The sequence below is a fragment of the Lampetra fluviatilis genome, chromosome 55 (genome assembly GCF_964198595.1).
Source record: "Lampetra fluviatilis chromosome 55, kcLamFluv1.1, whole genome shotgun sequence".
Classification (NCBI taxonomy): Eukaryota; Metazoa; Chordata; class Hyperoartia; order Petromyzontiformes; family Petromyzontidae; genus Lampetra; species Lampetra fluviatilis.
Window position 1 is genome coordinate 7,497,294 of NC_136329.1, and position 14,473 is coordinate 7,511,766.

At 56.5% G+C, this 14,473-nt stretch overlaps 1 protein-coding gene across 1 annotated transcript in view; it reads left to right on the top strand.

Moving 5' to 3' along the window:
• The first annotated feature begins 2,084 nt into the window (after positions 1-2,084).
• Positions 2,085-14,473, top strand: part of LOC144949964 (uncharacterized) — a 45,825-nt gene continuing 33,436 nt past the window's right edge. The window contains exons 1-5 of the mRNA XM_078879954.1: positions 2,085-2,238; positions 4,863-4,953; positions 8,222-9,790; positions 12,033-12,111; positions 13,615-14,473. The exon at positions 13,615-14,473 is cut by the window's right edge and continues 1,141 nt beyond it. Coding sequence (XP_078736080.1) covers positions 9,506-9,790; positions 12,033-12,111; positions 13,615-14,473 — 1,223 coding nt within the window. The 5' untranslated portion in view covers positions 2,085-2,238; positions 4,863-4,953; positions 8,222-9,505. The remainder of the gene's footprint in view (positions 2,239-4,862; positions 4,954-8,221; positions 9,791-12,032; positions 12,112-13,614) is intronic.

A 14,473-nucleotide genomic window follows, 5' to 3' on the forward strand; every position in this document is an offset into this window, starting at 1 on the left:
AAATGGCATAAACAACATGTACTACCAAAACCCTGCAGCCATAGTTGGCTGCATGAATCACTCCACAACAGCAGGAGCATCAATCGGAGTCTCCAACTCTCCACTGGCCTCTCAAAAATTAGTGGATCTGAAGAAAGGGCAGTGCCCGAAACGTCGCACATTATTTATATATTTTCCCATTTAATGCCACGCTGGGGAGACTCACATTCACGCTGCTGCAAAGCTCCGCCCCCATTCCTCGTAAACCACGCCCCTTAGTTAGCCCCTCCACTCCACCCCTCCACGCCGTGGTGCCCTTATAAAACTCAACGTTTAACCTACTCACGCCGGCTTGTGCCCGCCCTCACAGTCTGCCATATTTGCGGAATACACCACGCCGCCGTTGACCCTGCAGGCCATTGACCGAGCATCCCAACGTTCCTACCAGCTCCCTCCGCAGGTATGTGTTAAGTCCACTCAGTTCCACATCCTCCTGCACCACATCACTCCATCTCCTCTCTAGCACGTGATGCAGTGCCCGTTTAGCCCCCCACCCCTCCCTCCACCCCTCCCTTCCCCCCCACCCCTCCCTTCTCCCCACCCTCTCCTCCACCCCTCCCCCCCACCATCCCCCCCACCATCCCCCCCACCCCTCCCTTCTCCCCACCCTCCCCCCACCCTCCCCTCCACCCCTCCCTCCCCTCCACCTTCCCCCACCCACCCCTCCCTTCCCCCCACCCACCCCTCCCTTCCCCCCACCCACCCCTCCCTTCCACCCCTTCCCTCCCTTCCCCCCCCCCGTACACCTTCCCCCACCCTCCCCTCCCTCCCCTCCACCTTCCCCCCTACCCCTACCCCCACCCTCCCCTCAATCCTCCCCTCCCTTCCACCCCCCTCCACCTTCCCCCACCCTCCTCTCTACCCTTACCCCCCCACCCTCCCCTCCACCCCTTCCCCCCACTCTCCCTTCACCCCTCCCCTCCCTTCCATCCCACCCTCCCCCCACCCTCCACCCTTTCCTCCCTTCACCCCCACCCCTCCCCCACCCCTCCCCCCCTTCACCCCCACCCCTCCCCCCACTCCTCCCCTCCATCCCTCCCTTCCATCCCACCCTCCCCCCACCCTCCCCCCCACCCTCCACCCTTTCCTCCCTTCACCCCCACCCCACCCCTTCCCCCACCCTCCCCCCACCCTCCCCTCCCTTACACCCCTCCCCTCCCTTCCACCCCCTCCCCCTCCACCTTCCCCCACCCTCCCCTCCCTCCCCTCCACCTTCCCCCCTACCCCCACCCTCCCCTCAATCCTCCCCTCCCTTACACCCCCCTCCACCTTCCCCCACCCTCCTCTCTACCCCTACCCCCCACCCTCCCCTCCACCCTCCCCTTCATCCTCCCCCCACCCCTACCCCCACCCTCCCTTCCACCCCCCCCCTCCACCTTCCCCCACCCTCCCCTCCATCTTCCCCCCCCTACCCTCCCCCCACCCTCCTCTCTACCCCCCCCACCCTCCCCTCCACCCTCCCCTCCACCTTCCCCCCCACCCACCCTCCCCCCCACCTTCCGCCCACCCACCCTCCCCCCCACCTTCCCTCTACCCTCCCCTCCCCTCCCTTCACCCCCACCCCTCCCCCCACCCTCCCCTTCACCCCTTCCCCCCACCCTCCCCCCACCCTCCCCTCCACTCTCCCCCCACCCTCCCCTCCCTTCACCCCCACCCCTCCCCCCACCCTCCCCTTCACCCCTTCCCCCCACCCTCCCCCGACCCTCCCCTCCACCCTCCCCCCACCCTCCCCTCCCTTCACCCCCACCCCTCCCCCCACCCTCCCCTTCACCCCTTCCCCCCACCCTCCCCCCACCCTCCCCTCCACCCTCCCCCCACCCTCCCCTCCACCCTCCCCCCACCCTCCCCTCCCTTCACCTCCACCCCTCCCCCCACCCTCCCCTCCACCCTCCCCTCCACACTCCCCTCCCTTCACCCCCACCCCCCACCCACCCTCACCCCCACCCTCCACCCTCCCTTCACCCCCACCCTCCCCTCCATCCTCCCCTCCCTTCCCCCCAACTTCCCCCTCCCCTCTCATTCCTGACGCTACTGCGCATGCGCATTCCCACGCGGGCCGTGGTCCCGCTAAGCCGCCGCGTTTAGGTCCCCTCCGACGGAACTGAGGTGGAAAAACTTCCAGCGCGGGGCCTTCACCGCCGCCCCACGCTCGCTCAGCGCGGCGTCGGGAGGACTTCGCCAACTTTTTTACCTCACGGGGTGAGTGGCGGGTGAGTGTGGAGGGTTGTGTGAGCAGCGAGGCCTAGTCCCTGCAGGCTTTCGCCGCTTTTCCTCGGCGCCGGGGTGGCCACGATTCCCCCGCGTGTGATCCAGGCGAGGCCGAGGCCTCCGTGTTTGCTAGGCCCCGCGGCTTTTTTTTTTCTTCTTTAACGGAGATTTCTTGAGGGGAGATTCGTCGCCGTTTAAAAGTTTCGCGAACTGCGTTTGAAGCGATGAAGTTGTAACGTTGAGCGCCGCGTCTGTCGGTCGCTAACGCGAACTTCGAGCAAACTTCACCACGCTGGTCAATGCGAAGCTGCGGGTTTTGGTGGCACGAGAAGACCGGGAGAGCAACTGGCTGGGGGTACGGTCGCGTTGGATGCCGTAACCGCTACGCCACTCACACTCACTAACACTTACACACTCTTACACTCACTCACTAACACTCACATACTCACACTTACACACACTTACATAAACTCACACACTTACACTCACACACTAACACTTACACACTTACATACACTTACATACTCACACTTACATACGCACACTCACACACTCACTCACACTTACACACAGTCACTCACACACTCACTCACACACACACTCACTCAATAACACTTACATACTCACACACTCACTCACACTTACACACAGTCACTCACACACTCACTCACACTCACTCACACACTTGCACACACTCACTAACACTTACATACTCACTCACACACTCACTTACACACTCACACACTTACACACTAAGATACACTTACATACTCACACACTCAGTCACTCACTCACACTTACATACTCACACTTACATACTCACACTTACATACTCACACTCACACACTCACTCACACTTACATACTCACTTACACACACTTACACACTCACTCACACACTTACATACTCACACTTATATACTCAGTCACTCACACTCACTCTTACACTTACATACTCACACTTACACACTGACATACACTCACTCCCACACTCACTCACACTCACTCACACACTCACCGCACACTCACACGCACACTCACTCGCACACGCACACTCACTCGCACACTCACTCGCACACACTCACTCACTCGCACACTCACACACATTCACACACTCACACACATACTCACTCGCACACACTCACTCGCACACACTCACACACTCACTCACACACTCACTCAGACACACACACACTCACACACTCACTTGCACACTCACACACTCACACTCGCTACTCGCCACCAACTGCACTTGCCCCTGCAGTCTGTCACAGGCTACACGGGGGATCTTTATCTTTGTGTGTTAGTTGTCAACCGGGCGGCCGGAGATCAGTTCCCGCTCACGGCCACGCAACAGCGGTGACGATTAACAAAAACCGGGGCCTCCCCTAGGTGAACTCGGCCTCAAATGACTAACCGGTTTGCGATGTGTAAACATCGCCACTGGGAGAGACAAAGGCGGCCAGGCGTGGTGCTGGCCATCCACCCACTGGCTAACGGCCCTTGTCCACCAACCAGTTTGTTTCAGGCTATAACGGAGGTGGTGGTGGGGGAAGGGGTCTTTGTGTGTTCGCATATTTCTGTGATTGTTATTGTGCCTGGACTGCGTATGCACGGGGGGCGGGGAGCGGTGGCGCAGTGGTGAGCGCACTTGATTGTAGATCTGAATTTCGATGTAAAGCTTTCGTGACTGCAGGGATTCATCTTCTTGGTTCTTTCGGTAAAGTCACGTAGAAGGGAAGTAATAAAATAATAAAAAATTAAACATTATAAAATATCGATTTAAAGCTTTCGTGACTGCAGGGATTCATCTTCTTGGTTATTTCGGTAAAGTCACGTGGAAGGAAAATAATAAAAATAAAACATCATAAAATAATTCTCACGACGTTTCGGCCACAACACAGACGCTGTCGCCTCGACAGACCTGTTCTTCACCTGAGAACGGCTGCTTGTGTTGTGGCCGAAACATCGTGAGAATTATTTTTATTATGTTTTATATTTATTATTTTATTACTTCCCTTCTACGTGGTGACTTTACCGAAAGAACCAAGAAGATGTAGATCTGAAGTTTTCGTGACTGCAAGGATTCACACTCTTTGGTTTTTTCGGTGAAGTCACGTGGGTGAGAGACATTAAAATAAATAAAATCACGACGTTTCGGGCGCAACACAAGGGTCCTTCTTCAGGTGTGAGGAGACTTTAGCGCACTTGATGCTGCTAACCCGGCCTTGCCCGAGTTCGATTCCCGGCCGCGGGTACCTGTTAGTGTTGAGTGACCCCCCCTCCCCTAGGTAGACTCGGCCTCAAAACCTGGTTTGGGGATACAAAGGCGGTCGGGGACGTGCTTCTGGCTCGAGATGTCGCGACTCGCAGCCCTTGTCCCCAACAATCCGTCGAGGCTACACGGGGGATCTTTGTTATTTCGTTATGGGCTGAGCATTAACAAGTACAGGCTGCAGTGATGCGGTTTAAACCCCGTTTTCTTGTGCAGTGGAAGTTGAGTTTGCAGGTCCATACGGCGTTACAGCCGTTTCAATACGGGCACAATATCATGATAATGATTATAATGGTTTGTCTATGTGTTTGTGTTTCTCTCCTTGCGATGGGACTTTGTAGGATGAACGTTGAGATTTATGAGGTGCACGGGGTGACCAGCAAGGTCTGAATTGGTCTCTAATAAGCTAGGGCGCTGATGGGTGGTTGACAGGTATGTGGCGCGTGTGTCATCCTCATGTAGCATGTCATCCTCATGTAGCGTGTCATCCTCACGTAGCGTGTCATCCTCACGTAGCGTGTCATCCTCATGTAGCGTGTCATCCTCATGTAGTGTGTCATGTAGCGTGTCATCCTCATGTAGCGTGTCATCCTCATGTAGCGTGTCATCCTCATGTAGCGTGTCATCCTCATGTAGCGTGTCATCCTCATGTAGCGTGTCATCCTCATGTAGCGTGTCATCCTCATGTAGCGTGTCATCCTCATGTAGTGTGTCATGTAGCGTGTCATCCTCATGTAGCGTGTCATCCTCATGTAGCGTGTCATCCTCATGTAGCGTGTCATCCTCATGTAGCGTGTCATCCTCATGTAGCGTGTCATCCTCATGTAGTGTGTCATGTAGCGTGTCATCCTCATGTAGCGTGTCATCCTCATGTAGCGTGTCATCCTCATGTAGCGTGTCATCCTCATGTAGCGTGTCATCCTCATGTAGCGTGTCATCCTCATGTAGCGTGTCATCCTCATGTAGCGTGTCATCCTCATGTAGCGTGTCATCCTCATGTAGCGTGTCATCCTCATGTAGTGTGTCATGTAGCGTGTCATCCTCATGTAGCGTGTCATCCTCATGTAGCGTGTCATCCTCATGTAGCGTGTCATCCTCATGTAGCGTGTCATGTAGCGTGTCATCCTCATGTAGCGTGTCATCCTCATGTAGTGTGTCATGTAGCGTGTCATCCTCATGTAGTGTGTCATGTAGCGTGTCATCCTCATGTAGCGTGTCATCCTCATGTAGCGTGTCATCCTCATGTAGTGTGTCATGTAGCGTGTCATCATCATGTAGCGTGTGTCATGTAGCGTGTCATCCTCATGTAGCGTGTCATCCTCACGAGCCGCGTGTCATCCACCGCTGAACGAATGCCTCCTCCCCGCGCCATCGCCACGATCCATCGCCTCCGCTCCTTAGCTGCCGATTCCATCGCTCCCTCTCCCCCCCCCCACTCCTCACCAATCCCTTCGCTGTCGTTGAGTCAGTGTCTTGGTGCGTGCGCTCCACCTTCACGCTGTCGGCGGGCAGTGTTTAAGCTGTGGTATGCGAGGGTGTGTACGGAATATGTTTACCTTGTTCCGTGCGTGCGTGGAAGAACCGGTAGCGTAGCGGCGGTGGTCAGCGCCTTACCGCTGCGTTTCGACTCCGGGCCTGTCGGTCCACGCTCGTGGCCAGCACCCAACCGGTCCTGGGCCCCCCCCGCCCCCCCCCCCCCCTAGGTCGACTCAGCCTCAAATGGCCACCTGGTGCGGTGTTGTAGTGAAACGTCGCCACCGTGCCGTGCCGGGAGCCCTCGTAGGCGCCGACGCCACTCGCTAAACAGCACTTGCCCCGTCGGTCTGTCGCAGGCTACCCGTGGGGCGGGGATCTTTGTCTTTGTGTTGTTGGGGGCACAGTCGGCACAGGTGATGGGGGAGCGAGCGCAGCCGGTGCATCCGCCGGTCATCGCAGTCAGTCGACCACCTGGTCTCGTGCCCGTGACCTCCCTCCCTCCCCCTCCTGCTGCCAGCAGCGAGCCTCCGACGCGTCACGTGACGAGCCCCGGGGCGCACCCGGCCTGGCACGGGCAACGCCGCCGTGAAGACGTCGCCATTCGCCAATTTGCGTGGCCACTTTGCGTGGCGAATGGCGGCGGCTGTAGTTGTTGTGTCGGGGCCTGGCTGTGCGTGTCGCCGTGCGTGTCGTCACGCTTGTCGCCACGCGTGTTGTCGTGCGTGACGCCGTGCGTGTCACTGTGCGTGTCACCACGTGTCGCCACGCGTGTTGTCGTGCGTGACGCCGTGCGTGTCACTGTGCGTGTCACCACATGTGTCGCCACGCGTGTTGTCGTGCGTGACGTCACGCGTGTTGTCGTGCGTGTCGTCACGCGTGTCGCCGTGCGTGTCGTCCGTAGCCTGTGCGGGAGCCACGTGCATCACCGCCGCATTCCTCACGGGGGCTGCCTCAGCAGCAGCAGCAGCAGCTTTCCCACCTGATGGCGGACGCTCGTGTTGTTGTGTTGCGCCCGAAACGTCGCGATTCATTTTGTTTTATACCCACGTGACTTTACCGAAAGAACCGAAGAGTATGGGGCTGCCTGTTGATGGTGACCCCCCCCTCCCCATAGGGTTCACTCTGACTCAGGAGGGCTCACGGAGCCAGGCTGAGGCTCCCATAGGGTTTACTAGGGGGGCTCACAGAGCCAGGCTGAAGCTTCCATAGGGCTCACTAGGAGGGCTCACAGAGCCAGGCTGAAGCTTCCATAGGGCTCACTAGGAGGGCTCACAGAGCCAGGCTGAGGCTCCCATAGGGCTCACTAGGGGGGCTCACAGAGCCAGGCTGAGGCTCCCATAGGGCTCACTATGAAGACTCACAGAGCCAGGCTGAGGCTCCCATAGGGCTCACTCTGACTCAGGAGGGCTCACGGAGCCAGGCTGAGGCTCCCATAGGGTTCACTAATAGGGCTCACAGAGCCAGGCTGAGTCTCCCATAGGGTTCACTATGAAGACTCACAGAGCCAGGCTGAGGCTCCCATAGGGCTCACTGGGTTGTCTCACAGAGCCAGGCTGAGGCTCCCATAGGGCTCACTCTGAGGGCTCACAGAGCCAAGCTGAGGCTCCCATAGGGCTCACTAGGAAGGCTCACAGAGCCAGACTGAGGCTCCCATTGGTTTCACTACGGTGGCTCACAGAGCCAGGCTGAGGCTCCCATAGGGCTCACTCTGACTCAGGAGGGCTCACGGAGCCAGGCTGAGGCTCCCATAGGTTTCACTAGGAGGACTCACAGAGCCAGGCTCACTCTCCCATAGGGTTCACTAAGAGGGCTCACAGAGCCAGGCTGAGTCTCCCATAGGGCTCATTTTGAGGGCTCACAGAGCCAGGCTGAGGCTCCCATAGGGTTCACTAGGAAGGCTCACAGAGCCAGGCTGAGGCTCCCATAGGGCTCATTCTGAGGGCTCACAGAGCCAGACTGAGTCTCCCATAGGGTTCACTAGGGGGGCTCACAGAGCCAGGCTGAGGCTCCCATAGGGCTCACTAATAGGGCTCACAGAGCCAGGCTGAGGCTCCCATAGGGCTCATTATGAAGACTCACAGAGCCAGGCTGAAGCACCCCGATAGGGTTCGGCAGACGAGCGTGAACACCTCTGCCCTCTCACCACGCGCGTGGTTTTCGCGTGTTCGCGTGTTCAGGCTGTTGGTGACGTTGTCTGCTGTTGTTGTTTGTTTGTCTGGCGCAGGGCTCCGAGCGAGAGAAGGAGGGGGGAGTCGCATCAACTCCTTTCCCCAGACGCTCAGAAGAGATTTTTTAGTTATTTTTGTTACTTCGCCCCGAATGTTTTTTGCCGATGCCGAAAAAAGCCGGCGGGTTAAGATTCCTCCGTCGAAAACACTGCACGCTAAAAAGCCGGAGGGCGATTTCGTCGCCGGCTGACCAGGAGACCCGGCACGGGGCGAACAGACGAGGGCAAGCGGCTCGCATCCCTGGAGTTTTCCGATTGATTTCCGCGCCTTTGAGTGACAGTTTTGCGATCGAACGATTTGTTCTCAAGCCTCCCCGTCGCCCCCACACCGCCTCGGTTTTTTTAAAGGATCCGACACCCCCCAGCCCCCCCACCTACCCCCCCCCCGTGCGTCAGCCCCAAATCATGACGTGGATTTCAAGGTCGCCGTGCGGGGAATGAAGGTGCCTCTTTTTCGAAAAAAACTAAAAAACTTCGCGAAACATTCCGTGGCTGCCACCCTCTCCCGGAGAAGTCGTCTGCGGAAATCTCCGTCCCTCCCTCGCGCTCGCTCTCGGGGGGGAACGCTTCGCGTTAAAATCGACTGCTTCTGAAAAGACAAAAAAACTAAGCGCCTGTCGAATAACGACGACGACGATGAGAATGGCTGTAGCAATAAAATAACGTCGGCATCGAGCACGAAGGCCACCCCACCCACCCCGCCCTCCCCGCCCGCGTCGCCGTTTCGACCGATGCGCGCGACTCTCCGATACGTCCCAGCGCCGCTTGCACCCAAACTCCGCTCATTGTCGTCCTCACAGCAGCAGCAGCAGCGGCGTCAGTGGCGTCAGCGGCTTCTGGCTCGGCCATCAAACAGGGACAGCGGTCAACGTGGCCGTCTGGAACGCTCTTCCTTCCGATATTAAGAAGCCACCGGAGCTACGACAGAAAACAAAAAAACTTCGCTCAGAACGGCTTCTTGCGCCCGGTCTGTTTGTCCCTCCCGCCCGCGCGCCTCCCTGGAGTGGTGGCACGGATTGCTCTGTGCGGCGCGTGGAGAAGTTTGCCGTGCGCTGCACCCCGCTCTGTTCAGACGGCACGGGGCTTTTTTTGGATCCTGTCGCTGTACGAGGCGAAAGTAAAAAAAAAAATATCGCCCGACGGATTTTCACGTTTTTCGGCGAGGGACTCCCACCGCCCTTTACTTTCTAAACAACAACGGCAGCAGCAGCAGCAGTAGCAGCAGCAGCAGCAGCTACACGAAATTGTAAAGCGCCAAGAATCCCCTCGGCTCGCTCGACGATGCTTCAGGACATCAAAGAGAGTCTCCGCCAGCGAGGAAAGGGCCAGGCTGATGGCCAGCCCAGGCCGTGGAGCGACTGCCCCTCCCAGAATGCATTGCTGCAGCAGCAGCAGCTACAACAGCAGCAGCAGCAGCTACAACAGCAGCAACAGCAGCAACAGCAGCAGCAGCAGCAAGGCAGGGCGGCGGTGAAATTTGGACCGCACCAAAAGGCTCTGCTGGAGATCAGAAACTCGCTGCAGCCGTTCGCTTACGAAGGAGGGGAGCTGCTGCAGGTGACCGAGGTGAGACGGGGCGGTGAAGAGGTCGTGGTTGATTTGGGGTGGCGTGGTGTGGAGGGGGGGGGAGAAGGGAGCGTGGGTTCGTAATGGCCGTGTCGGGGATAGTGAGCCATCATCGGGGAGTTTTTGAAAGCGCCACCGTTTTCGGGGTGTTTAAAGTTGCGTGCGGCGTTGCCTCGGTGACCCACGAACTTGCACATCTGCGAATTTGGCTCTATCCGCGAATCGCTGCATGGAGAGAGAGAGAGAGAGATAAAGCGATGAGAGATAGTGATGGGAGATAAAGTGATGAGATGGGTGTCATGTATTAGCTTATTTACGTATAGACTCGTGTAGACACATAGAAACCAATAGACTCACAGACACCCATAGACTCATCACACAGACCCATAGACTCACCACACAGAGACCCGTAGACTCATCACACAGACCCATAGACTCACCACACAGAGACCCATAGACTCGTCACACAGAGACCCGTAGACTCATCACACAGACCCATAGACTCATCACACAGACCCATAGACTCATCACACAGACCCATAGACTCATCCCACAGAGACCCACAGACTCACCATACACAGACCCACAGACTCACCACACAGAGACCCACAGACTCATCACACAGAGACCCACAGACTCACCACACAGACACCCACAGACTCACGACAGAGACCCATAGACTCACCACACAGAGACCCATAGACTCACCACACAGAGACCCATAGACTCATCACACAGACCCATAGACTCACCACACAGAGACCCATAGACTCACCACACAGACACGCACAGACTCACCACACAGACCCACAGACTCACCACACAGAGACCCATAGGCTCATTCCACAGAGACCCACAGACTCGCCACACAGACACCCACAGACTCCTCACACAGAGACCCACAGACTCATCACACAGAGACCCACAGACTCACCACACAGACACCCACAGACTCACCACAGAGACCCATAGACTCACCACTCAGATACCCACAGACTCACCACACAGAGACCCATAGACTCACCACACAGACACCCACAGACTCACCACACAGAGACCCACAGACTCATCCCACAGAGACCCACAGACTCATCCCACAGAGACCCACAGACTCACCACATAGAGATCCACAGACTCACCACACAGATACCCACAGACTCACCATACACAGACCCACAGACTCACCACACAGAGACCCACAGACTCACCACACAGAGACCCACAGACTCACCACACAGAGACCCACAAACTCATCCCACAGAGACCCACAGACTCAACACACAGAGACCCACAGACTCACCACGCAGAGACCCACAGACTCACCACGCAGAGACCCACAGACTCACCACAGAGACCCATAGACTCACACGGAATGAGTTGATATTAAACCATGTTCTCGAGTTGATGGTCTCAGCCCCGGTCATCAGTTGATGTTCCCCTCTCTGCCCTCTCTGTGTGCGTGCGCGCGTGTGTGTGCGTGCGCGCGTGTGTGTGCGTGCGTGCGTGCATGTGTGCGAGTGCGTGCGTGCGAGTGCGTGCGTGCGTGTGCGCGTGCATGTGTGTGTTGGGGGAGCGGTAGTGTAGCGGTTAGCGCTACGCTGCGCTATGAACCCGGCGACCCGGGTTCGATTCCCGCTCACGGCCAACGCCAGTGCCAGCGATTATCTGAACCGGTCCTGGGCCTCCCCTAGATCGACTCAGCCTCAAATGAGTACCTGGTGCGGTGTATAGTAAACATCGCCACTGGGGAGACAAAGGCGGTCAGGCGTGGTGCTGGCCACCCACCCCCTCGTGTGCCGTTCCGGCCTTCATAGGTGCTCGCTAACAGCACTTGCCCCGACAGTCTGTTAAGGCTACACGGGGGATCTTTGTCTTGTGTCTCTAACTTTGTGTATGTATGCAGTCGCTGTGTGTATGTGTAGTTTGTGTGAGTGTGTGTGTCTGTGTGTGTGTGTCTCTAAGTATGTGTGAGAGTGTGTGTCTCTCTAAGTCTGTCTGTGTATAGTGTATATGTGTGTGTGTATAGTTTGTGTGTGTGTGTTGTCTGTGTGTGTGTGAGTGTGTTGTGAGTGTGTGTCTCTGTCTGTATATAGTGTCTGTGTGTGTGTATATAGTCTGTGTGAGTGTGTGTCTCTCTAAGTATGTGTGTGAGTGTGTGTCTCTCTCTGTCTGTATCTATAGTCTCTGTGTGTGCGTGTTGTCTGGGGATCTTTCATCTTTGTGTGTGCGCGCTGTTCTGCAGGATGGAGGGATTGGCTCGTCCAAGCTCCACAACGGTCGTGTCAGCATGGAGATGGCAGCCGATGCGGTCGCCAAACTGGGTGAGTTGAACACGGAGCGCGCTTCCGTGACCAATGTCATCCACAATACAGGGGGGCGGTATTCTTGGGTTTTTTCGGTAAAGTCACGTAGGTAAAAAAATTTAAATTAATAAAATAAAAATAAAATAAAAATCACGACGTTTCGGAGGCAACGCAAGCTTCCGTCTTCAGGTGGAACCGTCACAGCACGATTGCTGTATCAAGTAAGAGAAATTCCAAGAAAACAGGTCCCTGCGGGGTGGGCTGGTAGGAACGAATAACCAAAGAATATAAACATAATGTATTATTACACTTGTTTAGCCAGGAATGCCTCACTGAGTGTAAAGGTTTTTGTAGGGTCCTGCCAAGTGTTTGCAGTAGGGGGCGATGTTGCTACACCTAATCGGACGGACGATATAATCTATTGTAGGCTGGTTCACTTCGTTCCTACCAGTAACAGACCTTGTATATATACTGGTTGAGGGTGGGAGGAGCCAATATTCAGGGCCTACCTTGGCTCCTCCCACCCTCACTTACTTGATACAGCAGCTATCGTGCTGTGACGGTTCCACCTGAAGACGGAAGCTTGTGTTGCCTCCGAAACGTCGTGAATTTTATTTTTATTTTATTAATTTTTATTTTTTTACCTACGTAACTTTACCGAAAAAACCCAAGAATGTGAATCCTTGCAGTCACGAAAGCTTCAAATCTAGAATTAATACAGGGGGTTTTTTTGTGGGGAGAGATTGCGTAATTATACAAACGTTGTGTCGTTAGGACCGCCACCACCCGACACAGCCAATTAGGAAGGTTTGTTACGCTAACAGAACGTGCCAATTTGTTACTAGTACAGCGCTTTGTGAGCCTATGGGTCTCTGTGAGTCTATGAGTTTGTGTGAGTCTATAGGTCTCTGCGTCTATGGGTGTCTGTGCGAGTCTACGGGTCTCTGTGTGAGTCTATGGGTCTCTGTGTGAGTCTATGGGTTTCTGTGTGAGCCTATGGATCTCTTTGTGAGTCTATGGGTCTCTGTGTGAGTCTGTGAGTGTCTGTGTGAGTCTGTGGGTCTCTGTGTGAGTCTATGGGTTTCTGTGTGAGCTTATGGGTGTCTGTGTGAGTCTGTGGGTCTGTGTGAGTCTATGGGTCTCTGTGTGAGTCTATGGGTCTCTGTGTGAGTCTATGGGTCTCTGTATGAGTCTTTGGGTCTGTGTGAGTCTGTGGGTCTGTGTGAATCTGTGGGTCTCTGTGTGAGTCTGTTGGTCTCTGTGTGAGTCTATGGGTGTCTGTGTGAGTCTATGGGTCTCTGTGTGAGTCTATGGGTCTCTGTGTGAGTCTATGGGTCTCTGTGTGAGTCTATGGGTGTCTGTGTGAGTCTATGGGTGTCTGTGTGAGTCTGTGGGTCTGTGTGGGTCTATGGGTCTCTGTGTGAGTCTGTGAGTCTGTGGGTCTGTGTGAGTCTGTGGGTCTGTGTGGGTCAAAACATTCCCTCGCGTCAAAGTTTCCCAAAAAAATTCCATTCTCGGCAGGCATCTGCGGTGCGGGCGTCCATCGCAGGCACAGCCTCAAGGACCCCACGATGATGCCCTTTGACCCCACCGAGGGCGGTCACATGGGGTCTCCGCGTAACGCCACGCCTCCGCCAGGACTTGCGCAGCAGCAGCAGCAGCAGCTGCAGCAGCAGCAGCTGCAGCAGCAGCAGCAGCAGAGATTCACGGCCAATGCGGACTACATTTCCGCGCGGATGGGCACGTCGCCCGGGTCGCAGTGCGCCAAGCCTCCGGGTTACGCGACGGCCGTGGCCCCGGCAAGGCCCAACGGAACTTCTTTTGGGCTGAGACCGACGCAGCAGGAAGCTTCTATGCAGCAGCAGCAGCAGCAGTACCAGCAGCAGCAGCACTATGCAACAGGCGGTCCTCTGAGGCTGCCACCCAGTGCCTTGACTTCCCAGCAGCAGCAACAGCAGCAACAGCAGCAGCAGCAGCAGTCGTACTACGCAGCAGCATCGTCGGCAGGAGTTCCTCTCCGATTGCCTCCCGGCGCTTTGGCCCCATCGCAGCAGCAGCAGCAGCAGGCGCAGCAGCAGCAGCAGCAGCAGGGGTACTACCCGTCCGTCCGTATGACTGCCACCTCCACCCACAATTCCCAACAACAGCAGCAGCAACAGCAGCAGCAGCAACAGCAGCAGCAGCAACAGCAGCAGCAGCCGCCCCCTCCGTACCCGTACTCACAGGCAACGCCGGCGTTTGGCGCTGGCGGGGGAAGCCGCAACAGCCAGAACATGGAGCTCTACCAGATGGGAGCCGGGCAGGCCGGGAACAGGAGTAGCCAGAACATGGACGGGTACCCGCAGGTCGTGCCCAACCGGAGCAGCCAAAACCTGGACAT